This window comes from Macadamia integrifolia, chromosome 14, assembly GCF_013358625.1.
Source record: "Macadamia integrifolia cultivar HAES 741 chromosome 14, SCU_Mint_v3, whole genome shotgun sequence".
Lineage (NCBI taxonomy): Eukaryota > Viridiplantae > Streptophyta > Magnoliopsida > Proteales > Proteaceae > Macadamia > Macadamia integrifolia.
In genome coordinates, this window is record NC_056570.1 from 3831892 (window position 1) to 3850585 (window position 18694).

The 18694-nt window shown below is 38.3% G+C and overlaps 2 protein-coding genes and 1 long non-coding RNA gene across 3 annotated transcripts; 1 reads left to right on the plus strand and 2 right to left on the minus strand.

Annotated features, from left to right (window-relative positions):
• Positions 1 to 2610, minus strand: LOC122061156 (homeobox-leucine zipper protein HAT5-like). Its single transcript, XM_042624359.1, has 3 exons — positions 2171 to 2610; positions 795 to 1189; positions 1 to 699 (listed from the first exon to the last, which is right to left on the minus strand). Exons 1-3 carry the CDS (start codon positions 2292 to 2294, stop codon positions 259 to 261), a joined length of 960 nt encoding a protein of 319 aa, XP_042480293.1. The 5' UTR covers positions 2295 to 2610; the 3' UTR covers positions 1 to 258.
• A 2236-nt stretch (positions 2611 to 4846) lies between these two features.
• LOC122060486 lies at positions 4847 to 8299 on the minus strand. The gene is made up of 3 exons (XR_006134426.1): positions 8152 to 8299; positions 4986 to 5233; positions 4847 to 4874 (listed from the first exon to the last, which is right to left on the minus strand). It is a non-coding gene; the product is annotated as an uncharacterized LOC122060486 (long non-coding RNA).
• A 3045-nt stretch (positions 8300 to 11344) lies between these two features.
• Positions 11345 to 15825, plus strand: LOC122060934 (ubiquinone biosynthesis protein COQ4 homolog, mitochondrial). The gene is made up of 3 exons (XM_042624045.1): positions 11345 to 11669; positions 11846 to 12062; positions 14735 to 15825. The coding sequence occupies exons 2-3, from the start codon at positions 11880 to 11882 to the stop codon at positions 15242 to 15244; spliced, it is 693 nt and encodes a 230-aa protein (XP_042479979.1). The 5' UTR covers positions 11345 to 11669; positions 11846 to 11879; the 3' UTR covers positions 15245 to 15825.
• The last annotated feature ends 2869 nt before the right edge of the window (positions 15826 to 18694 follow it).

Genomic DNA, 18694 nt, shown 5'->3' on the forward strand with positions numbered 1-18694 from the left:
TCACAACAAAATGGACTTTACATTCAAACAAAAAAGCTTAGCAAGTTCACAACAAAACCTCCCACAGATAATTTACAAAAGATGCAATAGCCACCATTAACAATAATGAACAAAACCCACCAGGCCACCAGCACCTGGTTTGGGGTGCCCATTAATTGGTCTGTATTGCCTCTACAACCGATTAAAGTATATATTCCACAAAAAGAAAGCGGGACAGATATATATATATATATGTGTATATATACCAGCAATTACTCGCTAGGACCAGAACCAAAATGATTGATCCTCAACCAGGAATCCGTAATTACAAGAATTTTCAGGCGGATCCAAGTATAGGCCATCTTCAAGTTTTGGGAAGTTGTAAGCAGGAGGAAATAGGCTCTCACTCAAGTTATCTTCTTCATCCTGTGAGAGATCTGACTGGTCCAGTTCAAAAACATGAGAAGAATCAGCAGGCTCTAAAAGAGAAGAGTGACCTGCATCAGTATAATGTGGGCTCTCGGAATCAAAGACATCACTGTTGGCTGAACTAATATCTTCCTGCTTACAGACTACGGTAACACTGGATGTTTTCTCCTCTGATTCTGGATTAGGAATGGATTTCTGAGATGGTGGACCAGACAATTCCTTGTGATCAGAGGGTTCAGTGTTTCCCTGCTCTGTCTCTTTGATAAGCAGCTTGTCTGTGAGCAAAAGAACCTGTAGAAAGGAAAAGTTCAATCAAAGCACTTAAGAGGATATATACAAATCTTAGCACTATTCACAGAGGAATTTATGTCTCCAATGAGAATTACCTCAGTTTTCAGTTTGTCCTTCTCCTTAAGGATGTTCTCATAGTCAGCCTTAAGGCTATCGCAGCTTGCCTTAAGAGCTTCATAATCCTTCTCCAACTGCTTCGTTTTCCACCGAGCTCGCCGGTTCTGGAACCAAATGGCAATTTGTCTAGGATGCAAACCAAGATCTCTTGCAAGCTGGATTTTCCTTTCTGGTTCAAGCTTATTCTCTACCTTGAAGTTTCTCTCAAGAGACTGGACTTGGTTAGCTGTAAGCCGTCTCTTCTTTTCAGGTTGATGAAAGCATTCATCCAAGTCTTCATCACCATTATCTTCCTGCTCAAGGGACCGGAAGAAAGAATTGTTTGGCTGGCTTCCTCCACGAACATCCTCAAAGCTGACCATTGTACTCGAACCTAAAGTAGAGTCACCAAAATAATAAACATCAGAGGCCTAACTCAAAGACACTGAAATATTCCAGATAAACCCACAAATAATCTCTCACACAAACAGGTATTCTTCATTCACAAAAATTCATCTAAAACAGGTGAGTTTGGAAGTTCATATTACTAGCCTTAAATGCCCAACTGTAAAAGGGACCTTGAGCCTTGAGGTATATTTCATCCCTAAACTCATCTGTATAAACATGTATAAAATACAAAAAATGGGTTTTTGGTGAAAAATAAGAAACTAATAAAGCCTCATGAAACATGAACAATGAGCAAGGCACCAGCCAATCTGATTCACGAACAAGTAAAATTTCAAAACAAGCAAAGCCAGATCAACTGACTAAACAGAAAATTTACCAAGAAAAATAAAAACCAACTGAGAAGACAAGAACCTCAACCTTAACAATTCAGTTTGACATGCATATGGCTCTGCAACTGACACTGAACCATATATAGAACAAGGCGACAAACCCCCAGCGTTTAATAGGCAAGGTATTATCAGCTATTTTCCTTGAGAAACTAAGAAATTTGGCAATTATGAAGTGACTAAGAGACTCCTTCCTCAAATTGAACATTAAGCAGTATAAATCCCCAGAAACCAAGATAGGTGCAGAGAAAATACACAAAATTAAATGAAAACAATCAGAAGGAACATATAAGGTAGTAGCAGTCCTGAAGAACGAACAGGAAATCCAAGGATTCATCAAGTAGAAACAAAGAAATGCTCCAAACAAACCAAAAAAAAAAGAAGAAATCAACACAAACCCAGCAGAAAATTTTCTTCCACCGAAAAGAGAAAATTTTTATCAGCAAAACGGAAGATTATAAACAAAAGATAAGGAACAGTTTAAATCCTTCAAAAATAACAAGAAAAGAAGAGAAGGCAAAGGCAAAACACAGAACCAAAATGTTTTTGCTAACAAAATAAAGGGAATTACGAAAAATTACCTTGTAAAGGAGAAGAGGTAGAAATTAAGAGAGCTTCAAGAGACTGCGAAGAGGAAGGAATCCCTTGGTTTTGAAACACAACGGTCATATTATTAGAACCGCCAATTGCCCGTCTACCCACCATGGCAAACCAGCTGTCCTGATTCCTGAATGCGAATTCCCAGGTTTTACCTCAAATAGCCATATCTTCGACCGAAGAACCAACGGCCATGAAACCAAACTTGATTTCTAAGGCTTATGGCGGAAGAAGCTCGTGATGAGGATCACAGTGATATGAGAAGTGTGACAGGAGGGGTAGCTTACACCCATCACTCAGAAGAAGATGAAGAAGTTAAAGGCGTTGAGGAAGATAGAAGAGAGAGATCAGTTTGGGAAGGAAGACGGAGGAAGAGAGAGGGGAGAGAAACTGAGAGACTTTTTCTTCCGTGGAAGGATGACCTGTGAAGGGTTATAAAGTTACGGCTCTCAGAGAGAAGTTAGGCTTCTTTGGCCAGTGCGGTGGCAGTCGGTAATGTCAATTGACTGTAATGCCCCTAGAAGCAGAGAAGCGAGCCAAAATCTGGCTACCGGGTCGTTGGATCCTACGCCAGACACAAGGCAGTGAAATAACCACCCTACCCCTTAGGCTTGACCCTTATGCTAGCACAGGAGCCACATGATCAGCTTGTTCTCTCTCCAAACAGTGAATCGGATTCGGCTCCTCTCATTAGTACTAATCGCCCAAGTTTGCTCATAGCTACTTAGGTGATCGATATATGTTTAAGCAGTGATCCAATAGTTGTACTTTTACTAATCATAATAGAGGTACTATGCCCAAAACCGTTGGATCACTACTTGAACACATTTCGATGGCCCAAATAGCTAAAGGCAAGACTTAAGCGATCAACGCTCAATAGAGGATTCCGATCCCAATCTATTAACCTCCACTCTTCAAATACCAAAAAAATAATCTATCGATTATTGCTCATTTTAATTGTGTAGTATTTAGTGACACGTTAGCACTTAGTTATATTAAAAAAAAAAAAGAAAAGAAAAGACTATTAGCACTTAACACCTTCCTATCTCATCAATGGGCAAGTATAGGAAGGAATCCCAAAGTAGACCAACTAGAAGGGGTGATCGCAATCCTTTCAATTGGGCGTAGGGAATCTAGATCAGGTTCATGTATGAGAACAATCGCATACATCTTTGATCCGTAGATTTGAAGTTTATTTAATGAAGAGAGAAAAAGTGGATTCCAAATCTATGTATCAAGGATATATAAGATTGCATGTTGTCGTACGTGAACCTAATCCGATCTCAATAATAGGAAGGTATGACGAAACAGAACATCAGAAAAAAGGGAGAACCTTACCCCCATGAGGCTCTATGTCCAAACATATGAGGTGGTCTGATCTGGATAGGGATGTTTTCTTATAATCCACCCCATGTGTCTGAGAGTGAAGAACACAATCATATATAATTTTTTCAAATGTAGAAAAAAAAATAATAATAAGAGGTAACAATTCTCTCTCTCTCTCTGTCTCTCTCTCTCTAGGAGCTGAGGGGATGGTCTCTCTTTCTCTTTCCTCTGGGCAAGTAGTCATTTCATACCCAGAAGAGAGAGAGAGAGAGAACATTGTCCCATAAAATCAATGTGATGGGGTTCAAACTAATGTTTATCGCAAGTTCAAATCCCTCTCTTTCTACATTCTAACCCAATTCATCTCAAGTTACAAGTATTTTTTTTTTGGTAAAATCTCAAGTTACATAGTGGCTAACTGAACTCTATCGAATCAAATAATTATGGATACCTTGATATGAATAATTAATTCTTTCTTCCGCAAGGATTTGCTATTCCTAGTTGCTATTGATATGATACAAAGAATACACTAATAGAAAGAGTGGACGATGAACCCTACCTTTCCCCAACAGGTGCAACTTGGGTCAGAATGGGGCTCAACTTTTAACCAAAATGAACTAGAGTTGGGCTTGCCTCAGCTCAATTTGGATCAAAGCTTATCAATTCCCCCACCAGTACGTCACTCCTTTTCCTCTCCTCCATCTCACCAAAAAAAAAAAATTCATATCATCACCCTCTAAAAAAGGCCAATATTAGAAAGACACCCCTGCATAATTTCAAATTAAGCTCACATCTTGTCTCTATCAAGTGAGGATTTGAAATGATGGTTTTACATTTTTTTTTTACTAAAATATATGACTTAATCATATTTTACCCAAACCCTTCAATACCTCTCACCTTCATTCACCTTCTGTGGAAAACAGAGGAGCTGAATCCCTTCTCCATCCTTGTGCAAACCGCCGAGCTCCATCCTTGCACATGTTCCCTCCCATACTAGTGCCACATTGCTGTGCTCCATCCCTACACACCCATCTCCTCCAGCCCCCATTCCATTTGTGCTCCATTTGCAGTTCCTACCCATCTCCTCCACCCCATCTCATGCCATTATCTTCTTTTTGTTTCATAAAGTTAAAGGATTTGGGTAAAACAATGTGGGATTTAAAAGAAGATACACTGACGGTAGCTTTTCAAACTCCCAGATCCAAATGGGCTCTATTAAGTAGATATGCATTTTCTCATAAACCATCACAAAAAATTATCAATACAATCAAACATAATGAGAGGAATACTAGTTTGCAAGAACAAGCACAACAAGAAGAAAGATTACTTACGTTGTCCAAATGGTACTGCATCTACCGATACCTGTAATTTGGAAAACCAAAGCCAAAATGAGGAGAGGGAAAACAAATTTTCTTCCCTATTTTTAACCCAAGAGGTTGTGAATGTCAATTGGGTGTCCGATGAGAAACTCACGTTAAGCTTAACCCAACTCATAGATGTGATCCTTACTGCTATTAGCAGAGTCCGGTCCAAATCTATGAGAGCTCTTGCTTTTACTTTGGTTATGACGACCAAAGGCAGGTTTTCTGCAACATCTTGGAGTGGCCGGAGTCGTTGTCTTCAACGAGCATTTTCGCCACATCCGTTCCAAATTCAAGGCACTCGATCGCTACCGATATCATTGTCTTAGGCCACGCATCGACTGGTAGCTTCATATTTGCCTGATACTGAACCAAGTAAGGGCATTTCTTGTTCTTATATATTTTTGGTAAAATCTTATTATTGTTTTCACTATGAGAGAGAGAGAGAGAGAGAGAGAGAGAGAGAGAGAGAGAGAAAAGCATGCAACAGTTGGAAAGATTTAAATCTAAACCAATAAGCAATGAAGAAAGAGAACAATGCTTATTCTTTGATTTATTACTCTGAATCATACTCTTAACACTTTTCATTAACCAAAATCCTAGGACCATTTTCACCTGGGCTTCAAGAATGGAAATGGCAAGGAGCACCAAAAGCATTACAACAATAAACTTGCCCACTGCCATTACTACTAGACAAGCAAAGGAGTTAAGCATTTAGGGTTTGGGGATGAAGACAATGGAGGGTATGTGATGGGGGGGTTAGGGGTTAACAGAAGGGTATATCATGTACTTTCATTTTAAAAGGGTATTTTAGTATTTAATAAAAAAAATAACCAGCTGATGTTAGCATTTGAGGTATATTCCCTAAGAAAGACTGATGGTAGGGAGTGTGAACAGTGTGTAATCTAGAACCAAATCAATACTTGTATTGAACCTATTCGGTTCCGACATGATTCTGATTCTTATTTGGTTCCTATATAGGTTATAGTTCTTTTACTCGGTACAAACTATATATTTACTAAAATATAGTAGTATTATAAAATCTAAACTAAAAGGCATACCTGATGCACGTGGGTCCTACATGTGCGAGGTCTGGGGACGAGAAGTACGTAGCTTTACCTCAAGAATGTCGAGAGGCTGTTTCAACCGTTTAACCACTAAGTCACAATATTTGTAACTAGTTGTTGGACTAAGCATGCTGTCACATCCCGTTCTCACAGAACCAGACCGATGACCGAGTTAACACCTGTTAACCCAAAACCTACCAAGATCATCTAATACCACAACACAACATACACATACTAAGTCAAGCAAGTTCTGTATTTTAGTAGAAATCTTACATGTACATACCTGTAAATACCCTAATACTCTTGTTACCCAAATTGTATTACATAAAACATATACATATGAGCCTAAAGGCATGATATATACACAAGAATTACAATTTAAATATCCAGAGGACAAAAATGAGTAACATTATAAGTAATCAAAAGTAAATTTCAGGTTGGTATCAGTGTTGCTATCCTGCAATACAATTCTGGCACGGGCACTAGGCCCCGTGCCCAAGATCTTCAGGGACCCACTGGTCCTCAGCTGAAAACTCCACAGTGGATCCTGATTCTAGCTCTTCAGCAGGATAACCTGCAAGATCACCTAAAAAGTGATGTGCACATGGGATGAGCTCACTATCCCAGTAAGTGAAAATAAAGACCAAGCAATCATTCATAATACAAATACACTTGTATACAACTTATATGTATACAAGTTCATTTTATTATCTTAAACCACCTATACATCACATCTAAGTTATAGGTCATGTGCTATTTGCAGCCATAGTACGTATATGCCCTGGGTACGAGTCGTGAACCCCATCCCACGATAGACCTATAAGGTTTTCAGAGAAGGCCAGCCGTGTGTACCAAAAAAGTAAATAGGCCTTGCCCTGTATTAAAGAAAAATGGGCATTACCCTGCATTAAAGTAAAATGGGCCTTGCCCTGCATTAATTTAAAAGCAGTACGATTGGTCCTCTTACTATATCACCAAAGTTACTGACCATCTTAGAGATTGGCCGGGAGTACTTCTAACCACCACCATTGGTACACAACCTCGGGCTTCCCCCCAGTGATATACCCAACACCTAATCCCCTATTGGGAAGGGTCGTAGCACAGGGATATTTCATTTCTAACCGTATGCTCTTATATGAGATAGTACGAATGCATAGTACCACTACGTCCCATTCCACGGGCTACCAATGCGTTCATGTCCAAGCCAATTACGACATCTAATTTAGCAATGCATCATATTCAATAATTTAAAGTCATTCATCTCATATCTCAAAGCAAGAATAAACATTTAACAATTAAAGATATTAGCATATCAAGTTATAAATGAATTTCATAATGCACACATCAATGCATGCAAATGGCATTCGATGATGAGTAGGCTATACACAATAATAAAATGATGATATGTTAGTCTACGACAATAGTGGAATGATGCAAAAATACTCAAAAAATAAAGTCAATGTCCTCTCCCCCACTTACCTAGTTGTGTACAAAGATCATCCTTAGTATGAGGAAGATCCGGCATGTGATGATGCAAGTTTCTAGTACAACTTATCATAAAAAGAGTTGGGTTTAGTATATCTCCACTTTACGCTTATAATCATTGAGGTATGATGATCCCAATGTGTTTAGAATCACTAGAGAAGGTTACCCGATAAATTTGGGTCAAATTGAAACCCGAGAAGTCGAATTGATAGGTCAATCGACATACAAGGCACCCACCAGTCCTTGCTCGTCGTTCGACCCAAAGGCTCTGCCAGGAGTGGCGGGCCATGTACCCACCGATCTTGCTCGTCGATTGAGCCAGCAGTTTTGTCTAGACCGACGGGCTAGGAGCGAGGGCCAGGCGCCCACCGGTCATTAGGGAAACCAAAAGGGGTCGATTCGTTCTCATTTTTTACAAATCTAAGGTCACACATCACAATTTCGACATAGATCTAGGGTCGATCCAAGGTTTCAAGCATGGATCTTACCTCTTTGCTCAAGAACACTTCAAAAACCTCAAATATTTTCTTTAGCTTAAGAGATCAACAAATGTTTCACAAATCTTACAAGTTCTTCAAAATCCTTCATAAACAACATGTAGGTCCTTTATTAAACCTTAGATTCATATTCCCAAGAGGGATTAACAAGATCTAAAGGATTCCTACCCAAATCATAGGATTTCATTTAGGGTTTCATGAGGGTTTAAGAAATATAGACTTTACTCACCTCAAAATATAGATCTCGAGATAACGATCGCTAATCTGGTGTTGGATTCAAGAGATCTGACCTCGGCGATGCACAACGATCCTCTTCTTCCCCATTTCTTCCTTCTTTTCCCCTTCTCTCTCCTTCCTTTCTCTCTCTCTTTTTTATTTTTCTCACCCACCATGTAAAATAATAAATGAGGGTGAAGAAAGTAATAAATGCTATTTATAGTGGGGTCAAAGTATCTAAAGATCAGAGTGGTAGGTCATACTGGTGGGTCCAACCCACCTATAACCACTCATCAATCGACCAAAACTTAGTCAAAAAGTTGGGATTTTTGATGGGGCTCGGTTTCGACACGTATTCCACTCTTAGTAATCGATTAACATGCGTATTTAACATAGAATACAACCACGTACCTTTATTGTGTGTACATGGCCCGATGATACATGCAAGTGCACAAGTTGGGCACTCAGACCTCACTAAGTACCGACTCGAACTCATCTAGCCAACCTGAGTTCAGAGTCACCCTTGCCATCATGTTTCATAAGGTATTCACCTCGGCTAGCTCGGGTTCAGGTCCTGCAAGACCAGATCGAATCAACCGAAAAATTAGACCGGATTTAGAGAGTAGGGTATCACACATACCCCTTTATAAAATCTAAACCAAATATTAGTAATATTATTAAAAATATATTAGTATTGAGTGTATTAATATAATATAATATATTATGTTGGTTTTAAAACAAGTTTTTGAAACAAATGAAGATTCAAAATAATTTTAATTACAAAGTAGTTTTCATAAATCTTACCTTGTCATTTGCTTATTTATTCAATTTGGAAAACTCTTTAAGTCTCTTCTATATGATTTACTATTATCTTCAGTCGCTAAAAGATATTTTGTAGCCTTCTCTTTTAAAGCACCTAAAAACAATTATGTTTCTTTAGTTTTAAGATATCTTTAATCTCTCCTCTTCAAATCTCATTTCTTCCTTCAATTTTAAATCTCTCTTAAATCCTTTCTCTTACTCCTCATCTCATTTATCTTATAAATATATGAGGGATTTTAGCATTTGTAAAACGGATCAAAGTAACTTGAGTCATTCATTAAAGCGTATGTCAATTTTGCTTCTCTTGGGTTTTGTTGGAGTTTATGTGTCCATTTTGTGAGTATATTGTTTTTAGTATGAGCAGAACCCTATGCATTTGAAGGAATCTAGTAGTCGAGTGCACGATTACTAGGGGGCCCATTGAGCTGTTTTATATTGGAGGTCAATTTGCAATATTTTCGGTTGCACTATATGAGACATTTTATGGTCTTAAGAACAGTGTCAAGTGACACGATCCACCTGCCATTTTTTCTAACAATTACTATTATAGGTCCATGATTATTCCATGCAGTTAATAGATTGAAAATCCTCCTACCAAAGAGGCAACACTTAAGTCTGCTCTCTCAATATTCTGACATATAATTATCATTAAACTATATTAATATACTTTATAAATTGGTACCCAAATTTGGTTCTAACCATCAATTTCTATGGTTCAACAGAAAAATAACCAAGTCCCACCTTGGTTCTATTCCCCAGTTCCAGATCGTAACAAAATTCTATTCGATACAGTTCAGTTATGGTTATTCCGTCTGAAACTGGTTTCAATTTTGATTTGATATCCTTAGCTATGGAAGATTACACGATAATGACTAAAGTATCATGGATGTTCATGGACATATATGGGGATGGATGCCCATACGGTTATACACTATTCAATGATAAGAATTGCCACATTATAATTCAATGCAACGATTTTTTGGACCATCAAAGGAAACTTAACTTTACGACTCGTTTTTCCACTTTTTTGTCATGATTACTTTTATTTTGATTTTCTTTGGTGGGGGGTGGGGGGTCGGGGGTGGGGGTTGGGGTGGGGGTGGAGGAAAGCAAAAGGAGAGACTTAAGGGTTGGGAATTGATAAATTTGATCCAAATTGAACTGATACAGGCCCATCCTGGCTAATTTTTGTTAAAACTTGAGCCCAATTTTGGCCCAAGTTGCACCTGCTGGGGAATGTAAGGTTCATTGTCCACTATTTTTATTAGTGTATTCTTTATACAGCATCTATGGCAATTAGGAATTGCAAATCCTTATGAAAAATAATTAATTATTCATATTAAGGTCTTTATTGTTATTGGATTTTATAAATTGCAGTTAGTAACTTGAAATGAATTGCTTAAAAAAAAAAAACTTTGAAATGAATTGGGTGACAGTGTGGAAAGAGAGGGATTTTATAATTTGACAGTTTGTTTGTTGGAAAAGAGTGAAAAGAATGCGGTGAAAAAACAAAAAGGGAGTGGGATAAAAGGAAAGTTATCCTCAGAATATCAAAAACTCAGTTTATTCCGTTATTGGGATGAGAGAATGAAAAGACAATCTTACATAAAATAAGGGAAATAATTGATTTACATGGCAACTAAATTTTCCCATCCCATCCTTTTCCAGAGTCCCACCTTCATTTGCTTCGGATAGGCCTTTGTGGGGTAGGGAGGGTAACCAACAGTACTTCACAGGAAGATCACATTCTTGAAATGGCTGAAGCCCAACTAGACCTTGGGCTGAGATAGTTGAATCTCCGTACCCCGCCCAATTAAAATTATTTAAAAGTTTGCCATTAAACTCAGGTTTTCTTCATTTATAGGTTTGGGTGTAAGGGTGTTAAACGGTTCGGTACTAGATTTTTAGGTAAAATCAAAATCGAATCATTCAATAAACAATTTCATATATTAAGATCGAAATCATTTATAAATAATTTCATGATTTTAGTGTAAACGATTCAATTCGATTAACAATTTTGATTTCAAATTCATATCCTTAGTTGAGTTAGCCCTTTACATGCCTTTTGGGTTTAACAAACACATTTTTTTTTTTTTTTTTTGGGTATTCATAAACACATAATATCTACGGCAATAAAATAAGGATCCAACTCCTCTCCTTACCACCTTTCGCTCAAGTCTTGCCTATAACTATCTGAGTGAGCACCACGTGGTGAGGCGATGATCTAACAATTCTTGGCATCCTATTCTTCAAGCCTCTATCAACGTTTCATTAGTCACACTTTTCTCAAACTATTGGATCATCGTCTCACCACAAAGCGCATGTATAAGTAGCTAAGGGCGATAGGGAGAAGAGCCCCATCCATAAAATAGCAATGCCCATCTACATTGATACAGAATCAATGGGGGAGGAGGGGTAAGAAGTCATTTCAAAGAGGGAAAAGAGAGATAAAAACAACGTATAAAAGTGCAACAAAACCCCGATTCCTTCGCGGCGTCGCCCATCGCTCCCTTCTTCCTCTTCTCAAGTCTTCCGATTTGTAACCCTAATAAGACTCAATCTCGATCTGCCGGCAGTCGTCTTCCTCTTCTTCGTCTTCTTCGTCTTCTTCGTCTCCGACAAGTTTCCTCTGACTGTAGCAGCCCCAGTCGAGGAGGGATCAACTCCAGAGTCCAGACTCTGCCCCGGTTCTACACTTCTCCGGTACAGGTAACTGAATGGTTTGTCTACGCCGAAATGAAAATTGATTTTTATTTTTCCGTTTTATCTCTGGGAATTCACAATATTTGGGGGTTGCAATAAGATATCGTCATTCTACCAATAAAATAAAATAAATAAATAAATAAATAAGATATCGTCATTTACTTTGTTGCGTCTGCTTTCAGATTTATTAGATTAAAGTTTTAAAAGACCACCACTATGCTAGAAGGTGCACACATCAGGCTTAAAGGATGGCAGCAGGCAGCGGTTGCTCTTGGCTCAGCATTTGGCGCATTATTGGATCCAAAAAGAGCAGATCTGATAGCAGCTCTTGGGGAGACAACAGGAAAGCCGGCTTTCCATAGAGTACTTGAAAGGATGAAGAAAAGCCCTGAGGGGAGAGTAAGTCTCTTTATTTCACTTACATTTCTTCCTAAAGAACCCAAAATATGAATTTATATGCGTTAAATCCAACCGCTTTTTTTTTTTTTTGGAGGGGGAGGGGGAGTGGGGGAGTTGGCAGTTGTGTTAATTAGCACTTTTCTTTTTTCCCTGAACCCAGTTAAATTGCCATATCCGGAAGCTGTGGAACCATCTTGAATTTGATTAACTTCTGTGTTAAGAATCTAATAAACCCTTTTAGCTGCCCCAAATTCTTTAGGTTAATCATGTGAATTTATGTCTCTGTGAAGTTGAGTTGTTTATGAGCTTGTCATGATGACACAATAAGGGTTGTAAATCTCCGGTAATTCCTTATGTAAATGGGCCCCTGAGATCATAACTCAGTAATCACCAAACCTTACCGAATTGTATTCTCAAGTAGAAGAAGAAGGCATGCAATGTTTTGGACTGACCAGCAAGCAAATAGACCCTATTCCATCAACCAATCCACTTCTTGAATCAATGAATATCAATAGAAATATCATATACTTCATAGGAAATCCAACTAAACAATATTTTCTTGATTCAGACAAGTAAGTATCACTCTATCAGAGGAGGTCAACCTGGCAGTGATGCGTTTTCAATACCAGAAACCAATCTACTTCAGAGAAGATTGACTTGTTGCCTGTTGGATCCAGATTTGATTCAATACTAGGCCTTTAAAAGTGCTCCCTCCCTCTTAGAAAGCAAAGCAAAATGATAACCATTGATACGGTTCAGTCCCAAATGATGATCAGTCTGATTTGCAGGTTCAAGGAAGCCAGATTCGTGCTTAGGTGGCTCTGTAGATCTACTGGATTGATTTGAAACTAATGGAATCACGAAGATTCGGTAGTAAATAATAAATTTCAATCACTGAAAGAGCAAAGAACATATGAAAAAAGAGAGTTTACACTGACCGGATCACTCCAATAGAAGTGCACCAAAATCAACAGGTAGCAGTAGAGATTTAATAGAAGGTTTAACAGCAATGAAACAGCCTTAACTGATTAGCTTGAAGGTGCCAAACTCCATTAAAGTGTCATTAAGATAAGTTGATTGGGTGGACAGGATGATCCGGGTTGCGATAGGCCAGAACTGATCTAGTTGATACACCTAAAACACTCAAATATTGGTGAATGCTGGCCAGTGTTGGGCTGAATCAAGATCAGGGGTGTCACATCTGGTTTTTTATGCCAAGATTTCATTAGTGCTATTGACCATTGATTTATTTTGTTTTGTTCTAAGTGAGATTTTTGTTTACATGTTACTAATGCAACTGTTTGGGAACCACATTTCAATTATTCCTATCTGGGAATATCAAAAACTGTCTGATTAGATGTTCTCAACTGTCAAATGAATCCGATTTTTCCTGAGTTCTGATGGAATTATCGCAGTTAAGATTTTCTTCCTGAGTTCCAGAGTACTTGGGATGTGATCTGAACTGAATAAATGAACTTTAGGTGGGCTTGGAATGGCTCTGTCCACATGAACTCAAGATGATATTTACTAGTTCGTCTGATCTGGCGTTAAACCCCAAAGGTGGAGATTGTTGCTGATGCAGATTAATTACCAAAATAGACTTGTTTTATTAGGAATAAGCCTATCTTTGAAGACAAAGCTAGAAATTGGCCTCTTACGATGTTTATTATTGGGAGTGTATCACAAGGTGGGCTTACTCCACAAAAGCTTTTAATGATGTTGAAGGCTTCCCCAAGGGTGTTCAGTAGTTGCATCTCATACAGTGATACGCACATAGATATGAGGATTGCTGTATACATTCTTCTAAAGCTTTTCCTAGAGTGCTTTTCTGTTTTTTTCTGTCAATGTTACATATACACTCTTTTATGCTAAGGAACTTGAGAGACTGAAGGAAAGAGGCGTCACAATAAATAGGAAAAAAGAGAATGAACAGAGAAACTAGGACGAGGGGGAAAAAATAAAAGGGGAAGTATTTCCTGAGGGGGAGTGTGGCCCCTGTGCATGTGCTGGGGCCAATGGGAGTGCACGCTGAAGCATCAGGTGGGGAGGTCATTATTGCATTTCATGGGGGGTGGAGCAGTAATTTTACCCCCTCCCCCATGTGTCTGGCACAGGCGCCATATTCCCCCACAAAAACCATTTCCCCAAAAGAAGAATATGGGAAGAGGACGGGGTGTGAGGAAGAATTGAAAACATTTTCCTTTCTGGACTTCCTATGGTTTTTCCAAAAATACTCCCGCAAAAATCGAAGACAAAATTTTGATACTAGACCAGGTCAGAAGACTTGAGATCAAGCTTAAAGGAAAATATTTAACCTTGGATTGTTTGGTTTATCATCATCCTTTCTGGTTAATATTTTCCCTTGTAGATATCCTATAGGATCTGTTAAATTCTATCTTCATGTAGAGGCACATCCATTTTGTAGGACAGGGACATACTCTCAGCCTCTTCAATTATTGTGCTAAAAACTACTGAAGCCAGGTGGGGGCCAATGAAGTAGATACTTGTTGGTAAAGACATCAGTGAGCAGATGACATCAGTGAGCAGATGTTGGAGGCACTTTTTGCTCATTATTTTCTGGTTTGCTTGTTGGCTAAGTAGATTGTTTCTTCTGCCTGTCATTAGTCATTACCATTTCACTGATTGTAGCTGTACATTTTTCCTTTTGGCAGGCAATACTCTTGGAACGTCCACGCGTTATATCTACGAAGGTGGGACATGCATGGGACCTACCAGCAAACACATTTGGAGCAGCCTATGCAAGTTTCATGGGATCCAGGAACTTTTCACCAGATGACCGACCACCTGTGCGGTTCATGGACACAGAGGAGCTGGCTTATGTGGCCATGCGGTCCCGTGAAATACATGATTTCTGGCATGTGCTTTTTGGCCTTCCCACCAACTTAATTGGTGAATCGGCCCTAAAGGTGATTGAGTTTGAGCAAATGCTTCTACCTATGTGCCTGCTGTCAGTCATAGGGGGCAATGCAAGGTTCAATGAGAAGCAGAGGGCTTTGTTCTTCCAGCATTACTTCCCTTGGGCCACACGGGCTGGTCTGCAGTGTACAGATCTGATGTGTGTCTACTATGAACAGCACTTCCATGAGGATTTGGAGGATGTCCGGAAAAAATGGGGGATAATTCCTGCACCTGCTGCCCCTAAAATAAATGCAGCATTTTAGTGGGGGATGGATTTTTTGTAGTTTTCTTATGCCTAGTTGAAGCCGTAATGCCCAGAATTGAAAATTTCTATGTTCATTTTTCACAAGTTTCTGGTATGGTGGGCATTTCAACTTTTAAATCTCGTCCTGTCAAACTAGGCCATTAGATTTGTATATTGTACTTTGTCTGAATTCTTTGGCAGAAAGATCTGGAGGAATTCCAATAGATGCTTACAAAATATTGAAGAGATGTATCTGAATGATGAATAAGTATGTTGGTTCCATTATTAGTGGCTATCAACAATCCTCCCACAATTTGAGAGCAATTATCAAGAAGTCAAGGAAAGGAAGCAATAACAGCAGTAGTATTTGGAATATCAAATACTAAAAAGAGAAAACAAAGATTTGGACAGAATAGAGGCAAATCATACTGATAAAGCTAATTACGTGGGATAAACTCCATGGGATTGGAAATTCAGAACTTCTGTGCCTAGGGGTAACAAGCGAACAAGTCTGGAGTTTGTTTTGTTTTGTACATTGTTAAATTGTTACATTTTTATTTACTTCTACTTATGATTCTTCTGGCTTTATGGTTTCTTTCATTGATGCAGTACCATGGATCCCAATGAATTTCTGAATCTTACAGTTACGTTCTTAATTATTTGAACTTTTGCTGCCATTTTAAGATAGGTTTCAACGAGAAACCATGCATGTCCAGATCTGTGTGGAGCCTGATGAGATGTTTGCAGAAGTATAAATTCAGTAAGTGCAACCGCTCTGTTATTTTTCTCTGTTTCATGGGTGAAAGCACTTTAGGCCTGCCAATTGTAGGGCTGAATGCTTTCTCTAATACTGAGGCTCTCTTTGATAAGATTTATAGGAATGAGTTATGCATGTGGAGTCTGTTTTGGTCCAAAACAGGGCATTTGTTATGGGTTTCCGCCCTTACCTCCCAGGCAATAAAAATGAAAATCCGCAAGAACTGGAAATAGCTTTCCCATTCCAAGTTGAGAACCATCCTGGGTCTGTAGAACTGTTAAAAATATATAGTCAATCAGGTTTATATTCTTCATTGTGTTGATTACAATGAAACATTGAAATCCTCGTTCTCCAAAGCAGGTGGGCTCTCCTTGTCAAAGATAAAAAATTTTGGATTTATTTCTTATACAATTTTAATAATCTGAAAATTAGCTCAATGATGAAACCATCAAACCTGATTCTTTTTTGGGTTGTGGGGGGGGGGGGTTGGAAGGGAACATTTATTGTAGATTTCTTTTTCGTATTTATGACAATTCCCTTTTAGGTTCTTATTTTCAATGAACTTGTTCTGCAACATATTACTCTTCCTTGGTGGAAAGAAAGTGAAATGTGTATTATGGTATTACTCTCTCTCTCTCTCTCTCTCTCTCTCTCTCCATAACTGTTCGAAGTATGAGATATGACCAGGAATCACTTTGTTGTGTGGAAACCCGAATTACTTAACCACAGAAGATGGAATGACTTGATTTTTTTTCCTTTCTGGGTAAAGGGAATGACTTGATTTAATGGCCTTAAGTTATTATTATTATTATTATTTCTCGGTTGTTATTTGTTCATGATTTAATGGCCGTAAGTTATTATTATTATTATTATTATTATTATTATTATTATTATTATTATTATTATTTCTCCATGGTTATTTTTTCATGTTCTCCAGATATTTAAGAACTTTGAAACCTGCCTCTTTTGTTGGTCTCTTCTTCCAAAATGACAGATTCCTAAATGTGAGTGGTTGCTATGTTCTACACTGTAGGAACACGTTTAATATATACCTAACTAAATTTCAATCCAAAACCAACTATTATATGAGCAATCGTAATCCATGAACCTAATAAAGGCCGAGTTAGATGCTACTGAATTTAATGGAAAGCCAGGATCAGCACTTAGGCCATCCTCAGGTTGCCAGTCAACATTTGAAAGAAAGAGGAGAGGATGATATGGGCTATGGCTCATTGCAATCGTAGATGCATGTTAAGGCAATCTCTATCAGTTATAGAAGAACATTTTTGGTTTTCTATAGCATCACCTTTTAAGTGTAGTAGATTTGGCTGCTCTTTAAGACTCAAGCTCTTAAGAATCAATTTTTTGCTGAAATATAAACAGGAGTTCTTGTTCTCCATTAGAAATTGAAGAAGGTTTCATGAACTCTATGTCTGCTTTTGGATTGTAGGATGGCTAGATTTAAGCGTGAAACAGGCCGGGTTTCTTGAAACCCTAACTCAACCCTAGGTATCCAAAACTCAACCCAAGCTCAACCAATCCTACCGGGTCCATGCCTAGGCCCAACCAAGTTAGGCTCATGCCAACCCAACCCAGCCCTAATTGACTGATTGGGTCAGGTTGGCCCTAATTGGCCTTAATTTTTGCCATGATAGGGTTAACCTTGATTGACCTTGTTTTTATAATTTGTGTCATATGCATTAATTAATAAATAAATAAATAAATAAACAAAGAAGAAGCATCAAAATATCAAATGAGCAGTACAATTAAAATTAAGAAGTGCAACACAATAATAAATGTTCATGACAGTTTTTTTTTTTTTTTGGGTAAAGTCATGACAGTTAACCATAAGAATCAATGACCTGTATTTCATTATTCTAAATAAAAGGATAGGATGATGGTCCTAAATTATATTATATAAATCGGGGATAAAATCAAGGCCAGAGGGTCAATGTTTTTTAATCCTAAACGGCCCTTCAAGGTCAGAAATCTTAGCCCAGGCCCTATTTGGGCTCAAGGTGTGCCAGAGTGGGTTCGGGCCCTCAAGGCGAAACTTACACCCCTAGCTGGGTTTATACACTTATCCCCTTATTGTTGCGTGTTTCACTTCTGATTGAGAAGTTTTAAGTTGTTGCATTGCTTTCTTTTCTGAACTTGGACCTGCAGCTTCACAAATAATGTAGAGGCACATTATTTTCTCAAGGGGTAGCTCAGTTGGTAAAGGTTGACCCATCACAACTAGTTCAACTCTCTTGGGGCCTACCTTTTGGAAAAGAAAAAGTGTGTTGAGCCATTGGGGTTTTTTTTTTTTTTTTTTTTGGGGCAAGAGGGAGTTGAGAGTAAGTCTACCATCAATTTGTTTAGGTTATTGTGCTTCTATATAGTTGAGGAGCTATCTCTACTTAATACCTTAATGTTTTGGATTAGACCCTCCAATATGGTAAACAAAGTTAGATTATTTCTGCCTTTATATGTGTAGGGGTCTTATCCACCAAAGAGAGTGTTGGGAGTTATAGATATATTGTCTCACAACAGTTATCTGTTATCTGGGACCTTAAATGTCTCTTAATACCCCTTGGGTTATCTCTACCTAATGACCTGGTTTTTGGGTTGGACCCAAAGTGTTTTTCATGGGCTTTCCATTAACATGGATAAGACACACAAAATTGTGGGATCATTTCATATCTTATTAATTAAATAATAATAATTGTT

Bases quoted from the DNA above. Each gene is read 5' to 3' on its own strand.
- LOC122061156 (XM_042624359.1), bottom strand. From the start codon at position 2,294: ATGGTGGGTAGACGGGCAATTGGCGGTTCTAATAATATGACCGTTGTG. The intron at 1,190-2,170 runs GTAATTTTTCGT...ACTCTACTTTAG, and splicing joins TACCTCTTCTCCTTTACAAG to GTTCGAGTACAATGGTCAGC. The intron at 700-794 runs GTAATTCTCATT...TCCTTTCTACAG, and splicing joins AGGACAAACTGAAAACTGAG to GTTCTTTTGCTCACAGACAA.
- LOC122060934 (XM_042624045.1), top strand. From the start codon at position 11,880: ATGCTAGAAGGTGCACACATCAGGCTTAAAGGATGGCAGCAGGCAGCG. The intron at 12,063-14,734 runs GTAAGTCTCTTT...TCCTTTTGGCAG, and splicing joins AGAAAAGCCCTGAGGGGAGA to GCAATACTCTTGGAACGTCC.